Source organism: Vulpes lagopus, chromosome 4, assembly GCF_018345385.1.
Source record: "Vulpes lagopus strain Blue_001 chromosome 4, ASM1834538v1, whole genome shotgun sequence".
In the NCBI taxonomy this organism is placed as follows: Eukaryota; Metazoa; Chordata; class Mammalia; order Carnivora; family Canidae; genus Vulpes; species Vulpes lagopus.
Genome location: NC_054827.1, coordinates 133,386,158 through 133,411,945, shown reverse-complemented (window position 1 = coordinate 133,411,945; position 25,788 = coordinate 133,386,158). Strand labels below are relative to the sequence as shown.

The window sequence follows — 25,788 nt, the reverse complement described above, 5'->3', positions numbered from 1 at the left end:
GCTTCCAATTATAGAATTAGTAAGTCACAGAGACAAAAAGTACAGCATACAGAATATAGTCAATGGTACTGTAACAGTGTTTTACAGTGACACACAATAGCTACTACATTCAAAAAAAAATAGCTACTACATTCATGAGCACAGCATAAACTATAGAATTGTCAATTCACTATGTTGTACATCTGAAATGAATGTAACATTGTCGACTATACTTCAATTCAAAAAATACGTAATTTTAAAAAAAGAAAGAAAATAGACCTATCAAATAATAAATACTGTATTTCTCTAGGCTATATTATTCATTGTCATTAAATGTTCAATACATTAACTATAAAATAGAAAGGACTAGAGAAGAGGTTTCCATACCAGTAAATTTTATTCTGGTTGACTTCTCTTCTATTGGAAACATAAAGTTTATTTATACTTCTTCATTCACCAAATACTTATTGAAAATGTACCACGTGCCAGGCACTGTATAGCAGTTCTCCATCCTTATGGCCCCTATCCTTGCAGAACTTATATGCTAGTATAAGAAGCTGTCACTAACAGGTTGACTATTAATATCCAAAATGTGTGCCAAGACAACACTAAACATACCAGGCTTTGTTTAAGCTTTTGTAGATCTGACAAAAGCTATGAATATTTTCCACAAAACACTATATTACAAATACATATTTGGCCTTTATATTCCTGGCACAGAGATCCTAAAACCCTTGGACTTAAATGACAGGAGTATCCTGTTATTTACAATCAGCCCTTTGGATCACATCTAAGTTAATGCTAATGAGGCAACTCAGGATGGGGACTGGTCACTAGAAAGGCCAAGGATGGGAACTCTCTGCCCCACTCCTAGGGCTATAGGGAGAAGAGGAAGGTCAAGACTGAGTTATAAAAACTCTCAATCAAGCAACGTTTGATGTTTGAAGAGCATCTGGGTTGGTGGACATATCAAGCTGCTGAGAGGGTGGTGTACCCAGAGATGGCCTGAAGTTCTGTATATCCCCCAATCTCCCATATCTTACACTGTGGATCTTTGCCTTCCGTTTGACTGTTTCTAAGTTATATCCTTATGATAAACTAGTAAATATAAGTAAAGTGTTTCCCCAAGTTCTGTGAGCCATTCTAGCAAATTATCAAACCCGAGAAGGTCCTGAATAACTAATTTAGAGGCAGAAGTACAGGTGTCTCACGACTCTCAATTGACTTCTGAAGTGGGAGCAGTCAATGGGATTAAGCCCCTTAACCTGTGCAATCTGCACTAACTACGAAAAATGTCCAAATTGAACCGAACTGTAGGACACCCAGCTGGTGTCAAGAGAACTAGAGAACCAGTTGGTGTCAGAAAACACCCCCACACAAAACTTCATGTAACCTAAAATGCAGAGTTGGGGTGCCTGGGTGGCTCAGTCAGTTGAGCAGCCGACTCTTGATTACAGCTCAGGTCATTATCTCAAGATTCTGGGATCAAGCCCCACATCCGGCTTCACACTCAGCAGGAAGTCTGCTTCAGGATTCTCTCTCTTCCTCTGTCCCTCCACTTGCCTGCTCTCACTCTGCCTGCACTCTCTCTCTCTCTCTCTCTCTCTCTCAATAAATAAATAAATCTTAAAAAAAAAAAAGTGAGGTTTTCCCATGAAACCTATTAATGGTTCCCCATGAACCCGAAATTTAAAAGTTCTGATCCACCTACACTGTGTAAGCTAACTCACACCCATCTCAACATCATCTCTAAATCTTGTGTCTCCACTCCTCCTTTAAGCTCCGTAACCAATAGTCTGCCAGAAACATCTCTGTCCAAATGCCTCAAAGATGCCTCCAATTCATATTGTCCAAAAGTAAGCTCATATTCCTCTGGGACTTGCTTCTCTTTTATTCCTCACCTCAACGCATATCACCATCATTTGCCCAAAACAGAAAAATGGGCACTGTTTTTCCTCCTCAATCTGACTCTACCTATTCAACCCACCTAACCTATCTCCCAAATACTGCTGTCCTCTTCCCTCTATTTTTATTGCCAATGCCCAGATTCAAAGCTTCATTTATTTACTTACTTAATAAACTCTCAAATAGACTTGCTCTGACAGGCAATAATTTAAGCACTTCAAAAAATTAACTTATTCAATCCTCATAACCACCCTATGAAGTTTTTTAACCTCAATTAATAGATGAAAAAAATTGAGAATGCCAACAAGATGTTCTATAGTAAAAGTTTTGAAATTCAAGATGCTTAAATGTAAGCAAAAAAAGGTTTCTTGCATTTTCTACTTTAAAGTGTAACAAACAATTCTACAACTCTATTAGAAGCATCTTCTAGCAAGCAGCCAAATGCAATTTTAATATGCATAAGTCAAGACAAAGTACCCAACTTTGCCAAGTACAAAAAAAAAAAAAAAATTCCTGTGTTTTTAGCCCTTTACCTGTACCAAGCAGTTTCCAATTTGGTTGGTTATAAATCTATTAGTAGAGTTAGAGATGAAGAAAAAATTCTTCTTGCAATAAACACTCCTAAACCCACAAAGTAAAGCTTTCATAATGACCGTTAGCTTTTAAAGGTCAAAGTACAAAAGCTGCTATATATTTACTTTGACGTATAACCAAAAAACTCTAATTACTTATTTCCACTGCTGATGAGCTCAACCAATAAACAAGTCATATTTGTCTATCAAAAAATGCAAAAAGAAAGTAAATTATGTCACTCTGTTCACTTTTCTTTGAAGGGTACAGGGTTTTATGCAAATAAGTACTACAGTGCTCTGTAGAGTAATTGCCAAATATTGTATCTTGGCTTTACTTCTCTACTCTAAAAGTAACAAAGAAATATAAATATTTGATTAATAATGTTAAGCCACCCACCAAATCCACAACCAGAAACTGATTACCATCATCAAATTCACAAGCTCTATCCAAATGTAAGAATCTTTCATCCTGAAAAACACTGAAAGACAAAATTTTATATCTGACTAATATACCCAGTGATTTAACTGGTAGCAGCACAATAGAAACAAATTATGAAATAAACTTAAAGTATTTAAAACTACATTAAGGCCTTTGAAAGCAAAAAGTAGTTGGAATGCTTTCCCCTGAGATCAGGAAAAAGACACAACCACTCCCAATACTTCTATTCAATCCTGTGGAAGTTCCAGCAAAAGCATTTAGGCAAAAAAAAAAAAAAAAGAGAGAGAGAGAGATAAAAGGCACCTAGATTAGACAGGATGAAGCAAAACTATCTCTATTTACAGATGAAATGATCTTATATAGAAAAAATCCTACAGAAAAAACTATTAGAACTACTAAATGAGGTCAGCAATGTTGCAGAATACAAGATCAATATACAAAAGTATATTGTATTTCTATACTCTTAGAATGAACAATCCAAAATTGAAATTAAGAAAACTATTTCAGGGACACCTAGGTGATTCAGTGGTTGAGCATCTTGCCTTTGGCTCAGAGCATGATCCCGAAGTCCCAGGACTGAGTCTTAAATTGGGCTTCCTGCAGGGAGCCTATTTCTCCCTCTACCTATGTCTCTGCCTCTCTTTGTCTCTGAGTAAATAAATAAAATCTTAAAAAAAAAAAAAAAGAAAGAAAAGAAAACTATTTCATTTACAATATCATCAAAAAGAAAAAAGCGCTTGGAAAAAATAAAAGTGTAAAGCCCATACCCTGAAAACTATAAAACACTGTTTAAAGAAATTGAAGACCTAAACAAATGGAAAGATAGTCCATGTTCATAGATCAGAAGACCTTCTACTGTTGAGATGGCAGTATTTCCCAAAATGATCTACAGGATTCAGCATGATCACTAATAAAATCCCAGCTGGCTTCTTTAACAATTGTAAAATTCATGTGGAAATTCAACAGCCCCCGACCAGAACACAAAACAATCTTGAAAAATAACAAAGTTGAAAGACTAATAATACTTCCTGATTTCAAAATTTACCACAAGGGGGGGTGGGGAACTTACCAAAAAACTACAGTAACAAATACAATGCATTACTGGCATTAAGATAGATACATAGGGGAAATAGAACAGAGAATCCAGAAAAGAACCCTCACACTTACAGTCAATTGATCTTTGACAAGGGAGACAAGATAATTCAATGAGAAAGAACAGTCTACCACTGGTGCCAGAACAATTGAACACACACATGCAAAAGAATAAATTTGAACTTCTACTTCACATCCCATACCAAAATTAACTCAAAATGTTTCAAAGTTAAACTCTTAGAAGACACGCATAAATCTTCATGACCTTGGATTAGGCAATGGTTTCTTAAATATAACACCAAAAGCTCTGAGGAAGTGATGACTGAGGCTTGAATGATGAGAAAAAGGCAGATATACAAGGAAGAATCTCAACAAGGATAAGAAACAGCAAGAACAAAAGATGGGACAGAACAGCATAAGATACTCAAAAGACAGATAAGAGAGGCAGGGAGGGGCCTTACAGGGCAACTACCAGTATATATGGCAAAATCTACATTATAATAGAGTGACAGCACACTCCAGGGAGAGCATTCACATAGTACCTTTCATACAATATGAAAGGTATCCCCTAGAATATCCTCTAGGTCTCATGTGTGTTTAATTCAATCTTATGCATATTTTCAATAAATTATACCAGCCAATGAATTATATATGCCGACTTCTTTATTTTTTTTTTTAAATTTTTATTTATTTATTTATGATAGTCACACAGAGAGACAGAGAGAGAGAGGCAGAGACATAGGCAGAGGGAGAAGCAGGCTCCATGCACCGGGAGCCCGACGTGGGATTCGATCCCGGGTCTCCAGGATCGCGCCCTGGGCCAAAGGCAGGCGCTAAACCGCTGCGCCACCCAGGGATCCCTGCCGACTTCTTTAAAATGGCAGCTCAGGTTTTATTCACATTTTGAGTAAATAATTAAACTCTCATAGCAATCCAAATTGTTTAAATGGTTTCTTTTCTCTTTTCATTTTTAATTTTGTTACGATTCCTTTAGAAGACATTATGTTTACATTGTTCAAAATTCAAGAGTAAAAAGTCTCCCTCCCATCCCGCCTCTCAAGACACATATTTCCCACCTTTGGAGGCAACAAATGCTATCAGTTAGTTCCCTGTGTAACCTTCCAGACTTCAAGCAAATGTGTATATATTCTTTTCTCTTTCTCTACACAAAGTGACACATACATTACTTACTGTCCTACACCTTCATTTTTCACTGAATTATCCTGATAATTGTTTTTATATCAGAGTATAAAGTTTTCTTTCTTAATGCTCACAGAGTATTCCATTTTGTGGATACAGTATTTTATTCCTTTATTAATAACTTCAAGAAAAAAAAATGCAGCTCCCAAGGCAAAAGTTGTTAACATCTACGGAAGGGCTCAGAAGATTTGCAAATCCTCTTAAATGCTGTAATATGCTCATATGTATTTCTGTGGGCAGAAAATTTGCATACCACTCATCACATTATCACATAACTGTAACCCAAAGAACTACTGTTCTACAATAACATGTACACAGATGTTCAATAAACCTATGCTAAACAGAATTTTAGTCTGAGGTTTTGCTAATATTTGTACTAGAGATAGAAGGACCAAATTAAATACCAATATAACCAAAAATTCCTATCTATGTTATAAAACCTTTTCCCTTTAACAAACAGCAAAACTCCTTCTGACTCCAACTTCTTTTCCAAGAAGGGCTTTATTTTTCACCTGTATTGTGAACAAGAGTACTAAGAACCAAAATTTAAAGTATCTGAATGATCAAAAGTTGACTCTACAAGACACTGTTCGCCAAAACTGACAGCAGAGGCATCTTTGATGCCCCTTAAACAGTGTAACATTCCACAGAGTCCTTCCTAAGAAAATTAAATCACTGGTAGTCACATAGTAGCAGAATACCTCCACATACCAGGTACCACGACAGAAGCTTTAGCTTTATTATTCTGTTTAATCCTCAAGATAATCACTTAAGGCAGCTATATTTTGCCCCTTTTAACAGTTAAGGAAAACACAGGCTTTAAAAAGGTTTAAGTTAAGCTATTTACTTAAATCAAATAAAGCCCACAACCACATAACTAGTAAATGGTAGAGCAAGACTAAATCATCACCTCACTCTTACCTTCCAGTCTCCAAATCCCATCAACTTTCCACAATACCATAGTGCCTTAAGTCCAAAAAGTAATATTTGATAATCATTTTAGGGAGGCAAGATAATACAGTGGTCAGAATTCTAATCCAACCATTTATTAGTTGTATGACAAACTGTTTAAACTCTAAAAGCCTCCTTTACCATCTGTACAACTAGACTCCCGTGAGGTTTAAATGAGAAAAAGTTTATAAAACCAATAGCTCCCATACTGGCATTTGGTACAAAGTGGCTAGTATGTCATCCTTTGAGGAAAAAAACACAAAGGGCTGCAAGGCTTCCCAATTTGGCATAAAAATTTTCCCTCCTGAATGCTGGCCTTGTGACAAATGAGCTACAAAATAGTTGAAAAAAATTATGTCTGATTACGAAGTAGATTCTAGCTTAACAGGACATCATGAATTGTCCTTCAAATACAGTATTTCAAACACACGCCTCTCTATGAAGGTCTGTTTTGATGGCTGCATCATCATTTCTCTCTCAATTTACATGCTTTATGCAGAGTCACACAGAGGTGGGGTTTTCTTTTTAAGATTATTTTTAACACCAGGTGATAAGCGATGACAGCTGTCAAACATATTACATCTGCGGGGTTTGGGTTTTGTTTTTTGTTTTCTTTTTTTTCCTAGTAAGCCGTGTTATCCCATTAACTTCTTTGAACTTCTTTAAACAAAATAAAGCATCCTCCCTACACCTTCGGTCTCGAAACGGCTGTGTGATGAGCTTTTCATGGCGCTATTAATGACGAAAGTTGAAGGCCTGAGACAGCTTACTCCTAAGAAAGGAAAAGTTTGTTACGTTTTTCTCCGCTTTGAACCAAAGCTTGAAATCAATGCTTGAGGGCAGGACGCACACAGAGGTTTGGGGCAACGCCAAACAGGAAAACAACTTTATCGCTGAGCCCCCAAATCACCTTGTTACTCCCTTCCTTCCTCCCTTCCCCCAAGAATGAAGAAAGAAAAAAAAAAAATGAAAGTGCTGCGCAGCACCACAAGCCCTGCGCGCAGCCTGGCGCCCGGCGCCGTAACCCCGCGGCCCCGGAAAGCTGTGCGCCCGGCGCCCCCTCTGTGGCCCCCTCGGCGGCCCCTCCGTGCCCTCGCTCCCTCCGCAGCCCCGCACCGCCATCCTCCCCCACCCTCCGTACCAAAACCGCCCGGTCCACACCCGGCCTGCCAACTCCCCGAGCCCCCGAGCCGCACAGCCTCCCCCCGGGGCTCACCATCGCAGCCCACGGACTAAGGCGCGAGCCGGCGGGCCTGTCGGCTGGGGAATCCGTTACCGGGACTCGGGATCCATTCGCGCCAACAACTTCTCCCGCGAAGTGGAAAGAGGCGCGGGGCGGAGGGGGGGGGGTCTCGGCGCCCGGTGATGACGTCAGAAGGCGCGCAGCTCGGCTCCAGCCCGGGCGGGAGGCGGGAGGTGCGACGTCGGCCCAGGTGACGCCCCGCAGGCCCCGCGGGCCGCTGCCATCGCGAGGAGCCGCGGGAGCGGGGCTCGCGCGCACGTTTGCGTCGGGGGCTTCTGCCGGGGGCGCTCGAGGTTGAGCCCCGAGGGCGGGCGGAGCGCGTTTCCCCGCACGACACGTGCGGAGGGTGCCCTGCCCTGCGCCCCGCTTGCAAGTGTTTTGACCCCCCCCCCCGCGGTGGAAATACGCGCTTCACGTGGAGGTCTCGACGTACTACGTTTCTTTTTTTTTCTCCGCACATTAGATTTAAATATCTATTGTTTAACAAGAGTTTCTCCAAAGAGGAGTTACCCTCATTTTTTTTTTTTTTTTTTTTATTAATGAGAGAGGCAGAGGGAGAAGCAGGTTCCATGCAAGTGGCCTGATGTGGGACTCGATCCTGGGTCTCCAGGGTCACGCCCTGAGCCAAAGGCAGACGCACAACCACTGAGCCACCCAGGCTTTTTTTTTTTTTTTAATGTTTGACCCACCGAAATGTTGTTGTTGTTTTGTCTTGTTTTGTTTTGTTTTTGCCTACTAAGTGGAGAGCCACAGTTTGAAAACCAAGCTAAAGGACAATTTTATGTTGTGTAATTGCAGACCAGGAAAGACTTTGGTGAAATCATCTCATCATCAACACCCACTCCGTTTTATAAGTGAAGAATGGGAGGCCCCAACCAGCTAAGGGGTCCAGGCGGGGAGTCTGGGCCTCTCCATTCCTACACCTGCACTAAGTTCCTCAGAGCAGTGGGGTGGGTGAAGCCAAGTCATAAGCAAGGTGTATCACGGTAAGAAAAACAATGACCCCAAAAGCTTTGGGGTAAACGGGTTCCATGTTAATAGATAAGCTACGAGCTGTGGAAGAGAATGATACATCTGCGTACAATTTTAAGAGAAAACGGGAGGCCCTCCGGAGCTTAGTGGGGGAAAAGCGGTGTCTCTGGCTTTGGTCCGAAACTTTGAGATGTTCGCTCATCACCTACACTCCCTCCGCTTTTTAGGTCTTGCATTTTTATCACACCAATAGCTCTTCAATGAAAGATAGTAAAGGCTTCTGGACTACAACAGAGGCAAAGCGTGCAGAGCTTGTATTTATTAAATACCAAATTTAATATGTGCCAGGCGTGCAGCTATGGACTATCCTAGTTCAGCTCATGTAATACTCGCAGTGATCCTGGCTACTATTATTATCCCCAATTTACAAAGGAGTAAAGTATTAGGAAGAGGGCCTCATTGCATCAGACCTCCTGCAGCCAGTAGGGTAGGGGATCCCAGCTCTACAACATGCTAATTGAGTGACCATGGGCAAGTTACTAAGCCTCAGTTTCTTCATCCTTAAAATCAGAATAATAATAGTACCTCATAGGGCTGTTATGTTGTTGCTGGCACATAAGATACTAATTTTTTTAAGTCTACTATTTATCATTATTATGCAAGGCTGGGTGGATAATTCTAAAAATGAACTTATGCACTCCATGATTTTTCTTAGGGAAATACCTAATGGGGGAGGTGGGGATCATTAGATCCTTTGAAAAATCAGTAGAAACTATGAACCTATTCTCCAGAAAAATGTACACAGCAGACACATCACAGAAATTTTTGCTTATAATCTCAGAGGATCTAAACCAATGTAAAATATTTGTTGTGTTGTGAATAAGTAAATAAGATGCATATTCAACATTTTCCATTTTTTACATTATATTATTTTTAACTTTCGTATTTCTCTTTCAGGATTTGAAGACTTCCTTGAATATAGGTGAGACTTAAGTCAGAAGCCTGTAAGTTCCAGTGAGACTTAATGGATTGTTTTCTTTAGGAACATTTACTTGGAAATATTCTATCTCAGAAATGTACCAGATTAAAAATGCTGCGTATGCTTTGATACTCCTCCTCTCATCTGAGCTAGTGTGTCTGATTTGACAGTTCCAGACGTAAACTTTAAGAGGACTAGCAGGTTCCTACCTCGCTCTATTGGACCCCCTGAGCTGCCATGGGAAGCAAGAGAAGGGGCCAGCTGAACCTAAGCTGCCGGGCTTTCCAGTGAAACATCTTAAACCCACCATACCAGCTGCTGGTGAAATTCTACTATTCTACTAAATGACCTCAATCAACACTCTTAGAGCAGAAAAGTCACCAAAAAATCAAGGTTTGCCTAAATTCTGACAATAGTGTAAGCATAATAAAATTATTCTTCTTTTAAGGTAGTAAGTTTTGGGGTAGTTTGCTGTGAAGTGATAAATAACCAGAACAAAACCCAAAGTGTAAAGAACCCAAAATGTAATCAAAACTAAGCATGAACAGAATATTCATACTTCTTTTCTCCACTGTGGTGGTTTTTATTGATGCATCATTCAACAAATATTTATTGACATGTAGTGTGTGTCAGCACTTTTGCTGTGCTTGCTAGGAACCCACAGTTAATAAGAGAGACCATCCCAACTTTTCCTGAAGTTTCTATCTTTGAGGAAAAGAGAAAAATAAATAAGTAGACAAAAATAAAGGCTGTACTTTCAGATAAGGGTTAAGCGCTATACAGAAAATAAAGCAGCTTAATGAGCTAGAGGATAGCTAAGAAGGGTGTGGAAGTATTGTACATAAATGACCTGAGAAGGAGTCATTGAGCTGGGACATGAGTGTTAAGAAGAGGCCAGCAACTATAAAGGCCCTGACATGATTATGAGTTAAACATGCAGGTAATAGGCAGCTAGCCAAATCTACGCCCGGTGCAGAGTTAACAAGTGGAAGTGATAAGACATTAATTTGGGTGGAGGTGAGGGGAGAGATCCTCTAAAGTCTTAGGCCCCAACAAGAAGTTTAAATTTTATTCTAAGTGTAATGGGAAGGATTTGTAAGATTGTAAGCTCTGCGATTGCTATGATCCCATCATTCTTACACTTGGTATTTTTTGACCAAAAAGAAAAAAAGACTACTATGTGTTGTTTTTTAAAGATTATTTATTTATGAGACATACGCGGGGGGGGGGGGGGGGAGCAGAGACACAGGCAGAGGGAGAAGCAGGCCTCCAAGCAGGAAGCCTGATGTGGGACTCGATCCCAGGTCTCCAGGACCACGCCCTCGGCTGAAGGCAGCGCTAAACCGTTGAACCACGGGGGCTGCCCTACTATGTGTTTTATGGCAAAGATGATACCCATTTGTTTTCCATGGTAGAGAAATCTGAAGAGTGCTAAAAAGATTACCAAATATGATTTGTTTTACTCGTCTATAGGGCAACAGTGTCTCTTACTAAATTTGTTTCTCCACAATAACCACATCTGGACTTTAACCCTTCCTGGGCACTACTCTATTATAGTGTCCAGTTTGCATTTGTTCCGGGCAAAAGACTAGCCTATATGTACCTCCCATCTCTGTGGCCTCTCTTTGACAATGAGAATAAAATGATAGGAGATCATAACTACTTGCATGTCTCAGTATTAATTGAAAGACTGCAATAATGCCTTTCCAAGAAATTGAGGGTATACAAAGAACATAACACATTAGGGTTGCTGATTTTTAGATAGTTTTTCAGAGAGACATAGAAAAGTCATTTATTGGTGATGTAAAACATAATCTAACGAAGATTGTTGGCATGTTTTCTTAAAAATATTTTCAAGTTTTTCCTCATGCCCTCCTTATGAGTTTAGTTCTTCTTCATATAAATATTTCTCAAACCAAGCTGATGAATAAATAAGACTATTAATTCATTGTAGAATGACATTGGTAACAGATAATACAGCAATTGGATATGTATTACCGTTTCCAGAATTAAGGACAGGCATCTATTAAAAGCCTAAATTATTTTTAAGTAATTTTATTTATTTATTTATTTTTAGAGATTTTATTTATTTATTCATGAGAGACCTAGAGAGAGAGGCAGAGACATAGGCCGAGGGAGAAGCAGGATCCCTATGAGGAGCCTGATGTGGGACTCCATTCTCAGACCCTGGCCAGGATCAGGACCTGAGCCAAAGGCAGATGCTCAACCACTGAGCCACCCAGGTGCCCCAAGTATTTTTTTTAATATTATTGATTTATTTGAGAGAGAGAGCGAGCACAAGTAGGGGAGAGTGGCAGAGGGGACGGGAGAAGCAGACCACGCTAAGCAGAGAGCCTGATGTGGGGCTCGATCCCTAGACCCCAAGATCATGATCTGAGCCAAAGGCAGACGCCCAACCAACTGAGCCACCCAGGTGCCCCTTAAATGTATTTAATAATGATTTGAGACCTACCATAAAGAAGACACATTTTTAAGGGATTTTTAAGGGATTATATATTGGTTCTGATTACCCGATGCTCACTGGCATTGTGCATCCTTAAAAGAAAGGGCTTCAGGGAAAACTTTGTCAACAAAGTCAATTTTGTGAAAGTCAAGGATCTCTTTCCCTCCCCCAACTTAGAGGTCTATCACTGGTGGAAGAATTATTTCTATTCAGTGAAGAACCTTTTACCACAGAAATTAGAATAGTGACATTAACATCTTTATTGGTATGTTTCTAAACTTGTGAATAGTTGGAGTATGCATATAATAATTGGCTCTCTTTCAACATATACAGAGAGTTAAATAATTGTCCTCCTGAAATGACTAAAAACTGTGTATTAGTTAGAAAGTACATGATTTGAATTTTGGACATCCACTATAATCTAACCACTGCCATGTCTAAGTGGAAGACAGCTGTTCAATGTAAATTCTCAGTGTTAATGCCACTGCCTTAGTTAACATATCTGTGTGATAGAAATACCTCTTCACTTGGAATATCTTTAAAATCCTTTTCAGAATGGAAACAACTGGGTGGCTCAGTGGTTGAGTATCTGCCTTCGGCTCAGGTCATGATCTTGGGGTCTAGGGATCGAGCCCCACATCAGGCTCCCCATAGGGAACCTGCTTATCCCTCTGCCTCTCTCTGTGTGTCTCTCATGAATAAATAAATAAAATCTTTTCTAAAAAATCCTTTTCAGGAGCACAATAATTACATTGTCTTTCACATAGACTTTTATAAGTCAACAGAAATCAATCGAATTTTCACTGTGCAACAACAAATATGACTTTCTGCCCTCTGGATAAATATTAGCATGTCCTGCTTTGTCGAGGTTTATTGGAACATATTCCTTATAGAAAACAGTCAGCAAAGTAGCTTATCCTTTTCGGTGTTTGTGATGACTGCAGATCCAGCCCAGTGATGTTGACCTTGTAATCCATTTATGAGCATAATCATTAAGTCATAATCTGTCACCATGATAGTGCATATATTCTAATTTAGGAAATTAGGCACTATGCCATTTATCTTAATTCTTCAATGATATCCAATTAGCCTTCTTAATATGATTATGCTTTAGTAATATAAATTTATATAAACTTGCCTGATGATTTTTATAAACTATAATAATAAAAAGTTTGTCTCAAGTATATCAGTATCTTCACTTAAGTTAGAGGAAACATTTACATTTAAAGTACTAAACTAGGGATGCCTAGGTGGCTCAGTGACTGAGCATCCACCTTAGCTCAGGGCGTGATCCTGGAGTCTGGAGTCCCGGGATCAAGTCTCAAATCGGGTTTCCCACAAGGAGCCTGCTTCTCCCTCCGCCTATGTCTCTGCCTCTCTCTCTGTGTGTCTCTCTAGAATAAATAAATAAAATCTTTGAAAAAAAAAAGTACTAAACTAAACAAAAAGCATATAACTTCACTGCTGACAAACACATTTGGTTATGCCATATCTCAAGTTGTAGACTAATTTCCTAAAATATTAATTGGCAAGTCTAAGAGTGATTATAGACAGAGCAACAAGAATGCCAACAGCATTTTGTAGTAATAATTGATTTTATGGTTAGGATAATCTTTCATTCTCCAAATCCTACAACTCAAAGTAATTCCAGGATTTTTATTTTTATTGTTTTATGGAATTAATGTGAAGCATAGCAAATAAAAGAAACTACCATCAGTTATCTGAAAATTGATGCTATAGTAAGAATGACCAGATATCTGTAAATTATATACCTTTAAGACTCTTGAGAATCTGAGCTTCCATAATATGTACCCTGAACCTTCATTCGAATTACAACGTTTGCAATAAAAAAATGTTTTTAACTTCATTGGAAACCTTACATATCATCTTTCTTGACATGCAATTTAAATAGTGTTGAATATATAATCACTGTTTATATAGAGTAGTGTATATGAGAAGAAAAAAATCTTGTAAATGAACACAAATCAGAATAGAAAAGACACATGAAAAGGAAATTCCAATAAACTCGTATATTCCATAAAATATACAGCAAAAATTTTATTCAGATAAAGTCTAATTCATTGCCACAGAAAAGATATAAGCAATACTTTTTAACATATCCATTTAAACTGCTAGTTGTGACAGAGAGGGTTAATCTTCCTTGAAGACAAATAAGGTCAAATGCTTTGGATTCTACATTTTAAAATATACTTGGCTTGATGCCTTTTTATAAATATTATCATTAGCTCTAGGATGGTGATAAGCATTGTAATTGGTAAAGTAAATAAAACAGACCACTAATACCTGGGATTCCCTAGACATATTTTAGAAAATGTTTCTTTTAGTTTGAGTGGAATTTGCAAAAACTTAATATTACTATATGTTGTATATCACTACTATAAAAAAAGAAACTCCATACTAAAGTTGAATTTCACCTCTTTTCCCTTCTTCCACCATGGGGCAATCTAAATCTGATCATGAGAGCACATCAGATAAACCACAACTGAGAAACATTCTACAAAATAACTGACCAGGATTCATCAACAGTGTCTAGGTCATGAAAAACAGGGGAAGACTGAGGAACTGTTAGAGATTGGAGAGAACTAAAATACATATTAACTAAATTAAGTGTGGAATCCTGGACAGAAAAAAGACATTAGAAGGAAAATGGGTAAAATTTTAATAAAGTATTCAAATAAGGTATTCACTTTAGTGAATACTAGCATAGCATAGTATCCTGATCATTGTAAATGATCATTGTAAATGACTATGTAAGTTAACATGAAGCTAAACAGAAAGATATGTGTGAACTCTCTGTACTGTTTTTTCAACTTTTCTATAACTTTTTTTAAGTTAAAAGAAAAGATTCCCCCAAGGTAAATGGCTGTGGTTGAACAAACAGGATTGGAGGTAGGAAACAAGAATTGGTTCGGGGCGGGGGAACCCTGGGTGGTGCAGCGGTTTAGCGCCAGCCTTTGGCCCAGGGCACGATCCTGGAGACCCGGGATCGAATCCCACATCGGGCTCCCGGTGCATAGAGCCTGCTTCTCCCTCTGCCTGTGTCTCTGCCTCTCTCTCTCTCTCTCTCTCTCTCTCTCTCTCTATCATAAATAAATAAATAAAAATAAAAAAATAAAAATAAATAAATAAATAAATAAATAAATAAATAAATAAATAAATAAAAAGAATTGGTTCAGGGACATGTTAAGCTAACTTGTCAATTAGACTTGGGACAAAAGAAATAGTCCTGACCAAAGAAATCAGAAAATTTATACTTATGTCTAAATAATGTATAAGATGGTTATGAAGTGTAATGAAATTATAAGAAGGATTCTTTGCTTTAAAAAATGAAGACAGGGTATTATGCTGAGTGAAGTAAGTCAATCGGAGAAGGACAAACAGTGTATGTTCTCATTCATTTGGGGAATATAAATAATAGTAAAAGGGAATATAAGGGAAGGGAGAAGAAATGTGTGGGAAATATCAGAAAGGGAGACAACATAAAGACTCCTAACTCTGGGAAACGAACTAGGGGTGGTGGAAGGGGAAGAGGGCGGGGGGGGCGGTGAATGGGTGACGGGCACTGAGGGGGGCACTTGACGGGATGAGCACTGGGTGTTATTCTGTATGTTGGTAAATTGAACACCAATAAAAAATAAATTTATTTTAAAAAAAAGAAAGAAATATAAACAAGCCACTAGAACAAAATTTCCTAATTGATATTATGGGAATTAGCATGGATTAAGGAGCAAAGTAAGGCACCTTAAGACAAGACATTTAAGTTTGTTTGTGTGTGTGTATGTGTGTGCTCAATTTAATTCTGATTATAAAATCTTTAGCATAAAATACCAAAAAAAAAATGCCACCAAGAATATCCTTGGAAATATTTTGTTCTGTTGTAGAAGCACCTATTTTTGAAAAAGAAAGTTGACATATATATTTGATAATTTACTTTTCTCTTGAGACTATGCTTTTCAGAAATTTTATATCCTCCAATATTATTATACAGGATGACTGGCAATGTAAGTAACTTGCTTTCCATAATAACAGTAAGTAAATATATGGAGAACATACCATGTGCCTGGAAATTTTCTAAGTACTCTACATGTAATATATAAAATATTTCTAAATTAAACTAAACAGAAAAAATAAATAAAATAAAAAATAAAAAATGAAGACATAATTAATAAATTATTAATAACCTGGAATTTATATTTCTATGATTTCAACAAAACATTTCTCTAGAAGTTTTTTTTTTAAGATTTATTTATTTAGGGATCCCTGGGTGGCGCAGCGGTTTGGCGCCTGCCTTTGGCCCGGGGCGCAATCCTGGAGACCCGGGATCGAATCCCACGTCGGGCTCCCGGTGCATGGAGCCTGCTTCCCCCTCTGCCTATGTCTCTGCTTCTCTCTCTCTCACTGTGTGCCTATCATAAATAAATAAAATTAAAAAAAAAAAAAAGATTTATTTATTTATTTTAGAGAGAGAGCATGCACACATGCACAGTGAGTAGGGGCAGAGGGAGAGAGAGAATCTCAAGCACTCCCTACTAAGTGTGGAGCCAAGGTCATGACCTGAGCCAAAATCAAGAGTCAGACACTCAACTGACTGAGCCACCCAGGTATCCCTCCCTAGAAATATTTCTTGATGAAATACTTTCTTTACTTGGTTTCAAGGGTCTCTGTAGTCTCCTGGTTTTCTTCCTTCTTTGACAGCCAGCCCTAGGACTGTTGTGTTCACTGCTCCTGATTTTCCTGTCCTCTTAACCCTTAATTGCCCTAGGGCCCATTTCTCTACTCACTACCTGGTGACTTCATCCAATGTCATAGCTTTATAAACTATCTGAATACTGACACTTCCAAATTTCTATTAACTGCTGAATTTTCCTGTAGACCTCAGAGTTGTATATTCATTTTCCAACTTCACATCTCCACTTGACTGTCTACGAGATATATGAAAGTTAGTGTGTTCAAAACTAAATTCCTGACCCTCTCCCACAAACCTGTGTCTCAAGGATAGCACCTCCATCCTTCTCTTTGCTCAGGCCAAAAATTTTGAAATAATCTTTGACTTTCTCTCTCTCTTTCTATCTCTCCTCCCCCTCAAGCCCCACCACCACTGCACACACATTCAAACCATCAGCAAATTCTGTTGGCTCCACCTTCAAAATCCAACCAGAACCCAACTAATCTCATTACGTCTACCAATACCACACAGGTCTAAGCTACCATCATGTCTCCCCAGTTATTGTCTCTTGACTGATTGCCCTGATTCTGCTTTTGTTCCGCTTACAGTATGATCTAAACATGGCACCCAGAGTGATTCTCTTCTTTTTTTCTTTTTTAAAGATTTTATTTATTTATTCATGAGAGACACACAAAGAGAGAGGCAGAGACATAGGCAAAGGGAGAAGCAGGCTCCATGCTGGGAGCCCGAAATGAGACTTGATCCCGGGACTCCAGGATCACGCCCTGGACTGAAGGTGGCACTAAACCACTGAGCCACCCAGGCTGCCCGAGTGATTCTTTTCAAATGTGGTTAGATCATATCACTCTCAGCTGAAAACTTTCCAGTGCTCCTCTTCTTGGTAAGAGTATAAAACAAATCCCTCCCTTTTCCCCTGCACCATCTGGTCCCCTTACCTCGGTAATTACTGACTTCTACTCAAAATCATTCCATTGCAGCCATAGTTCTTCATTATTTCTGGAAGGTAACAGACATGATTATGTTTCAAGGACTTTTCACTCACTGTTCATTATGTACCTAGAGCGCTCTTCCCCCTGATAACTGTATGGATCATCCCTCACCACTACAAAGTCTCTACTCACAATCAAGGATGACTAAGCACCAGCACTATGAGTGCGAGTCAGGTCAGCAGAAACATAAAATAGATTTAAATTCCAGATAATTAGCAATTCAAAATACAGAACAGCTGTGTATGGAGACTTTACCGACATAATCACAACAAATAACCTTGTAAGTGTTAGACTTCAGTGTAGGAAACAGAAATCATTCTGGATATTTCTTTCAGAAAAGGGTTTTGCTGTTGTGTTAGCAGGGAGTTAATTTGGTACTTAATATGTTGGAGGGGCAGGAATTGAAGAAATGAAGCCAGACATCGTAAGCCAGACTCTTGGCTTTAAGGTCACACTTGGAGGGGCACCTGAGTGGCTCAGACGGTTAAGTGTCTGCCTTTGGTTCAGATCATGATCCCAGGATCCTGGAATCGAGCCCTGCCTGAGTCAGGCTCCCTACTCAGCATGGGGTCTGCTTCTCCCTCTCCCTTTGTCTCTGCCTCTGTCTCTGGCTTGTGCTCTCTCACTCTCTCAAATAAATAAATAAAATCTTTTTTTTTTTTTTAAAAGGTCACACTTGGAAACTGTAACTGCTGGTGCTGCTGTTTCAACCACTGCCAATGCCACAGCCTCCCACACTTAAGAACTTGGAGCCAGTCCATGGACCATGGAACTGACTGCTGCAAATACTCATGATGCTGGACATGGTGCATCAGCTTCTTTTACCACCTCCGTCTCCCTTCAACAGTTTATATGAAAACGATCCTGAACATGGAATTCTAAACCCAACCAATCATAGTACACTACAATACTCAGCCATAAATAATCTTTATGTAAAAATAACATAAACCCTAAATATCAATTTAACCAAAAAGGTAATTTTTTTACCAACACAAAATGATAATATAAGAAACGTAAATCTTTATCTACCCTAACAGCAAATAGATAGTCTAAAGTTAATGAATTGAAAGATAGCAGTACCTGAATATTATGCAAAATATAAATGCAGAGATGTACAAATTCTAGGAGAACAACTAAAAAGTTGAAAAAGGGGGAAAGGACTTGGGGGGAATAAATACCTTGATATATAGAAAAATTAATTTTAAAAAGACCACACATAGAAAACAAAACTAAAGTCCTTAAGAGAAAATATGAGGGGTGCCTGGGTGGCTCAGTCAGTTAAGTGTCTGTCTTCTGCTCAGGTCATGATCCCAGAGTCCTGGGATCCAGTACCAGGAGCAGGGAGCCTGCTTCTCTGTCTGCCTCTGCCCCTTCCCCTGCTTATGCTCCGTCTCTCTCTGTCAAATAAATCAATAAAATCTTAAAAAAAAAAAAAAAAGAAAGAAAGAAAATATGAGAGGATATCTTTAGAACTTGGGGACTGTGTTCCTACCCAGAAATGCTAAGGGAAATGAATAATAAATTTGCACAAAAATGAAAAACTTCTTCACTTGTGAGTACATTAAGGTAGCATTAAATAATGTTCTGAAATTGATTATATTATATTCTGAACACACTGAAAACCGTTGAGTTGTATACTTTTAGTGGATTATTGTATGACATGGGAATTATATATCAATAAAGTTGTTTTAAAAGAGTTAAGAGACAAAATGTAGAAAGAAAATATTTGCAACATATATATCAGAGATTTAATGCTTTATGTATAATGAACTCCTTCATTAGAAAAAGGCAAAAAATAGGGAAGTTAAAAAATGAGGTAAAAAGACAACCCACGGGAGAGGAAGTACAAATGCCCAATAAGAATATGATAAGATTAGTAATCAGAGAAACTCAAATGAATACAAGAATGAAATATCTTCTTTATCATACTAACAAAAAAGAGAAGTACTGGTAACACTTAATATTGAGGAGAGTAGGGGAAACTGCTCTCATGCACTAATGGTAGGAGCTTAAAAGTATCAATTGACTTTCCAAAGGGCAATAAAGAAATATTCATAAACATAGAAAATGTACATACCCCTTAGCCCCAACAATTCCAATTTTAGTAATTTCTTGTATCTCAACAATATGTAGAATTATTAATTCAGAGTTGGTAATTGCTGCTGAATTGTTTGTAATAGAAAAAAAAAATGGAGTGGCGCCTGGGTGGCTCAGTGGTTGAGCAACTGCCTTCAGCTCAGGTCATGATCCTGGGGTCCTAGAATCGAGTCCCACACAAGGCTCCCTGTGGGCAGCCTGCTTCTCATTCTGCATATGTCTCTGCCTCTCTCTGTGTTTCTCTCATGAATAAATAAAAGGGAAAAAAAAGAAAAGAAAAAAATGGAAAAACTTGTGTTTTTCAGTAAGTAAATGGTTAAATAAATAAAATATGTGCACTGATGCCATGGAATATCATGCATCTATTCCGAGAGATTGCACTAGACATGTGTACTGACATTGAAAGATCTTCACAATAAATTATTAAGAGAATAAAGCGTGCTGTGGCATACTGTATATGGTGTGTGATCATATTTATGTTTCTTAAAAGTATGAAAAATGTGTGTGGCCTGTGGGAGTAGGTGTATGTGTATAAAGATACATTCTAAATGTTAATTGAGGGGACCTCAACATTCTGCTCCATGTTCTCTTATTTTTACTCACTTAAAACCACCTCTTAATAATATCCAAAATATATAAAGAATTTTTTACTCATTACCAAAAAACAAAACAAAACAAAACAAAACAAAAAACAAATTAAAATAGGCAGAAGTCATGAATAGATATTTTCTGAAGACATACAGATGGGCAACAGATATATGAAAAGATGCTCAACATCACTCATCATCAGGGAAATCCAAATCAAAACCACAATGAAATATCACTTCACACCTGTCAGAATGAATAAAATTAAAAATTTAAAAAAAGCATTGACAAGGATATGGAGAGAAAGGAAAACTCATGCACTGTAGGTAGGAACATCCATTGATACAGCCACTGTGGAAAACAGTATGAAGTTTCCTCAAAAAGTTAAAAACAGAATTGCCACAGATCCAGTAATTCCACTACTTTGGGTTTTTCTCCAAAGTATACAAAAACACTAATTCAAAAAGATAGATAGACCCCTATGTGTATTGCCACATTATTTTTAATAGCCAAAACCAAATATGGAAGCAGCCCAAGTGTCCACTGATAGATTATTGGACAAAGAAGAATCTATCTATCTATCTATCTATCTATCTATCTATATATATATATAGTTGAATATTATTCAGTCATAAAAAAGTGATTTTAAAAATTAAAAATTGAAAAAAAGAATGAAATCTTGCCATTTGCAACAACATGAATGAATCTAGAAGGTATAATGCTAAGTGAAATAAATCAGTCAGGGAAAAACAAATAGCATATGATTTCACTCAGATGTGGAATTTAAGAAACAAAACAAATAAACAAAGGAAAAACGAGACAAAATAAAAAACAGACTCTTAAATATAGAGAACAAACTGGTGTTTACCAGAGAGGAAGTGGGTGGGAGGATGAGTGAAATAGATAAAGGGGACTAATAAGGTACAGAATTATTATGTTTTGTTTTTGTTTATAAACTTTATTTTTAAGTTGTCCCCACACCCAACATGGAGCTCAAACTCACAACCAGAGATCAAGAGTGGCTTATTCTACCAACTGAGCCAGCCAGGTGTCCCTAGAATTATCAAGTCATTATATTGTACACCTGAAACTACTATAACACCGTATGCTAATTGAACTTGAATTTTTAAAGTAAATAAATATATTTTTTTAAAACCACGTCTTAACAATTTGTTTCTAGTATTTTTAAAATATGAATTCTAAAAAGAAACAGGAGTCAAGTGTCTACTCAGATTGACTAATTAGTCTCCAGAGATGAAGACTGAGTATGTGGTAGTTTTTAAAGCTCAAGAAGTGATTCTGATGCACAACAAAGATTAAGACTTTGGAAAACTGGGATCCCTGGGTGGCGCAGCGGTTTGGCGCCTGCCTTTGGCCCAGGGCGCGATCCTGGAGACCCAGGATCGAATCCCACGTCGGGCTCCCGGTGCATGGAGCCTGCTTCTCCCTCTGCCTGTGTCTCTGCCCCTCTCTCTCTCTCTCTGAATGACTATCAAAAATAAATAATTAAAAAAAAAAAAGACTTTGGAAAACTGTATAGCAATTTCTCAAAAAATTAAAACATAGAATTAACATATGATCCAACAATTCCTTCTCTGGGTATATACTCCAAATAATTGAAAGCAAGGACCCTAACAGATACTTAAACACTCATGTTCATAGCAGCATTATTCACAATAACCCAAAGGTAGAAACAACCCAAATGATCACCAACAGATAAATGAATAGATAAAATGTAGTATATCCATACAATGAAATATTATTCAGCCTTAAAAAGGAATTAAATTCTGACACATGCCACAACATGGATGAAACTTGAAGACATAATGCTAAGTGAAATAAGCCAGACACAAAATACAAGTATTGTATGATTATATTTCTGTGAGGTACCTGGAATAGTCAAATTCATATAGACACAGAAAGTAGATTGATGGTTGCTGGGGTCTAAGGGAAGGGAAAATGGAGAGTTATCATTTAATGGATACAGAGTTTCAGCTTGGAAAGATGAAAGAGTTCTGGAGATGGATAATAATAATGGTTGCACAAAAATGTGAATGTACTTAATGCCACTGAACCACACATATAAAAATGGTTAGAATGGGAAGGGTACCTGGCTGGTTCACTTGGTAGAGCATGGGACCCTTTATCCGGGGGTCATGAGTTCAAATCCCATGTTGGGTGTAGAGTTTACTTTAAAAAAAAAAAGGTTAAAATGGAAAATCATATATTTTTATACTATAAAAAATGTTTTTAAAGACTTGAGAAAAATGACATTTTTACCTCTTACTACATGATTTATCTCCATTTATGTCCAGAGCTCCAACCACTATTAATATATTGAAAATGTCCACATTATTCTTTTGGAAGAAATCTTTCCTCAAAAGTTAGTCTCAAATAGCTACCTCCACATTGGATACCTAATACCTCAAACTCAAAATTTTAAAATATTTAAAACAGGGATGCCTGGGTGGCTAAGTGGTTGAATGTCTGCCTTTGGCTTAGGGTGTGATCCCGGGGTCCTGGGATCAAGTCCTGCATCGGGCTCCCCACAGGGAGCTCGCTTTTCCCTCTGCCTCTGTCTCTGTGTCTCTCATGAATAAATAAATAAAACCTTTAAAAACTATATTTAAAACACCATCTTCTTTTCTTTTTTTTTTAAAGTAGGCTCCACGCCCAGCATGGAGGCCAACTTAGGGCTTGGACTCACGACCCTGAGATAAGACTAGAGCTGAGATCAAAAGTTGGATGCTTAGCCAACTGAGCCACCCAAGTGCCCCCACCATCTTCTTTTCAAAGTCTACCGTGTTCTCAATTTCACCCAGTTGCCCAACTCAGAAATCTGAGTCATCATAAACTCTTACCTCTCCTAAACTCAGTCTCAATATTCAGTTGGTTATCGAGATCAGATGATATTTTCTTCCAACTGGTTCCTGAACTTGTCTCTTTCTCTCCATCTACAATGTACTACCTTTGTTCAAGCCATGCTATTTTTCGCTCTGCTTAAGAGCCACTTAACCTGTTTTCCCCACCTCCATTATTTCTTTAAAGATTTTATTTATTAAAAGAAAAGATTTTATTTATTTATTCATGAGAGACACAGGGAGAGAAAGAGGCAGAGACACATGCAGAGGGAGAAGCAGGCTCCATGGAGGGAGCCCAATGTGGGACTCGATCCCGAACTCCAGGGCCACGCCCTGGGCCAAAGGCAGATGCCAAACCACCGAGCCATCCAGGGATTCCACCCCTCCCCCATTATTAACTACTCCATGCACTCGCTGCCAGAGGGATTCTCCTAAAATGCAGATCTAATCATGTCACTCTCTCATGGCAGAAAACACCAACTAAACACTAAACTTTATGTCTCCCTCCATACCATTAACTATAGAATATAGAGTGCCTGCCCAGGCAGAGGCTTCATGTGGCAGCCCACCTTGCATCTACAGGTGGCCCCATGACTAATTTTCTCCAATGGAATGTAATTAGAAATTACGTACATTACTTCCTGGCCAAAGCTTTTCAGAAGATTTCCACTTCTACATGCTGAGTGCAGCGGGTAAGACTCCTTCTGAGGCCTTCAAGGGTAGCAGAACTACAGGCATAAGCACCCTGGGTCTCTGAATCACTGTGGAAATAAGCCATCTGAAAACTGGGTACCCCTTCCTCAGACAAATGTGTAAAAATGACCTTTTTGGGCCTGGACTTCATATTTTGGAGTCTATTTACACACTATTACCCTAACTTATATACTTGCCTAAAATATTTTCAGTGGCTGCCTATCTCTTTCCAGTAACATGGTTCACGAAGTCCTTTATGATCTGGTTTTTGCCAATCTCTGCAAATTATTTCTTGCCATTCCCCACTAACTCTTAAGTCCTGGGTGTCCTGAACCACTTGTCAAACTTCTTTATCTCTGGAACATCCAATATGTTACTCCATCTACATGGGATAGCCTCCTCTCTCTTACTGTCTTTCTTCTGGCTGACATCTCATCATTCTTCATTTTTGAGGACTTAGAGTTTTCAACTCGATCCTTCCACCTACACACATATGTGCATGCTCATGAGCACATGTCCCACTGGATTGTATATCCCTCCTGTGTTTTCCTATAAAATTTGTAAATACTGTAACATATTCAATTTACTTGTTTATTTATCTATTTCTATTTCTTAATTGAAGTATAGTTGACACACAGTAATTACAGTAGTTTCAGGTGAACAGCATAGTGATTCAACAAGTTTATACATTATGCTGTGTTCACCACAAGTGTAGCTACCATCTGTCACCACACAACACTATTACACTGACTATATTCCTTATGCTGTACTTCTATTCTCATGACATATTCATTCTATAAGTGAAAGCCCATATCTCCCACTTTCTCTCTCATTTTCCCTAGGCCCTGCCCACCTCCACTCCAGCAATCTTTGGTTTGTTCTCTGTATTTATGGGATTATTTCTGCTTTTTGATTGTTTATTCATTTGCTTTTTAGATTCCACTTATAAGTGAAATCATGTGATTTGTCTTTCTCTGACTTCTTTTACTTATCATAATACCCTCTAGATCTGTCCATGTTTTCACAAATGGCAAGATCTCATCCTTTCTTATACCTGATTAATATTCCATTGCATATATATGTATATATGTGCGTGCATATATGTGTATATGTGTGTATATATATGTAAATATATGTATATACATATATATACATGTGTGTATGTATGTGTATATATCTCATATCTTTACCCAATTACCTATTGATGGAAATCTGGGTTCCATTCATATCTTGGCTAATGTAAATAATGCTGTAATAAACACAGGGATATGTATAGCTTTTCAAATTAGTGTTTTTGTTTTCTTTGGGTAAATATCCAGTGGTGAAATTACTGGATCATATGGTATTTATACTTTTAACTTTTTAAAAAAATATTTTATTTATTTATTCATGAGAGACACACAGAGAGAGAGAGAGAGAGAGGCAGAGATACAGGCAGAGGGAGAAGCAGGCTCCATGCAGGGAGCCCAATGTGGGACTCGATCCCGGATCTCCAGTATCACACCCTGGGCTGAAGGCAGCGCTAAACCTCTGAGCCATTCAGGAAGCCAGCCCTATACTTTTAACTTTTTGAAGAAACTTCATACTGTTTTCCACAGTGGTTCCACCAACGTACATTCCCACCAACAGTATCAGAGGGTTCCTTTTCCTCTACTTTGTTACCAACATCTTCAATTTTAAATCCCAACCTCCAACAAGTGCTTGACCCAAGGGGATACTCAATAAATATTTTTTGAAATGAATAAATGAATGATGACTTCTGGACTCTACTGTGTCTCAAAACCCTTATCTGTAAAATAAAGGGCTAAACTAGATGATTTCTAAGGACCCTTCTCACTGTAAACTTCTGTCACTTGTATGAAGCATTATGAAGTGATGTTTTGAATACAGAATTCCTAGACCACATATGTCTGTCCCACTCACTTGATACCTGGGAAATACTATTTTTTTCTTAGACATTTTATGGTTTTTATTATGCATCTTGGCTAAGCTGTAAGCTCTTTTTTTGAAGGTGGGAACATATATATTCTCTCCTAAGACTTCATATGGGCCCTTTAAT

General features: G+C 38.2%; 1 protein-coding gene and 1 long non-coding RNA gene across 4 annotated transcripts in view; one reads left to right on the top strand and one right to left on the bottom strand.

The window, feature by feature from the left end:
• Positions 1-7,790, bottom strand: part of RFC1 (replication factor C subunit 1) — a 76,020-nt gene extending 68,230 nt beyond the window's left edge. The window contains exon 1 of the mRNA XM_041751397.1: positions 7,355-7,790. Within this exon, the coding sequence (XP_041607331.1) occupies positions 7,355-7,357 (3 nt within the window). The 5' untranslated portion in view covers positions 7,358-7,790. The remainder of the gene's footprint in view (positions 1-7,354) is intronic.
• Positions 7,714-18,772, top strand: LOC121489002. 3 transcript variants are annotated; one of them, XR_005987229.1, is made up of 4 exons: positions 7,714-7,802; positions 8,180-8,367; positions 9,311-9,725; positions 18,163-18,772. It is a non-coding gene; the product is annotated as an uncharacterized LOC121489002 (long non-coding RNA). The 3 variants fall into 3 exon arrangements; XR_005987230.1 differs by having other exon boundaries at positions 9,311-9,749; XR_005987228.1 differs by lacking the exon at positions 18,163-18,772 and having other exon boundaries at positions 9,311-10,487.
• The last annotated feature ends 7,016 nt before the right edge of the window (positions 18,773-25,788 follow it).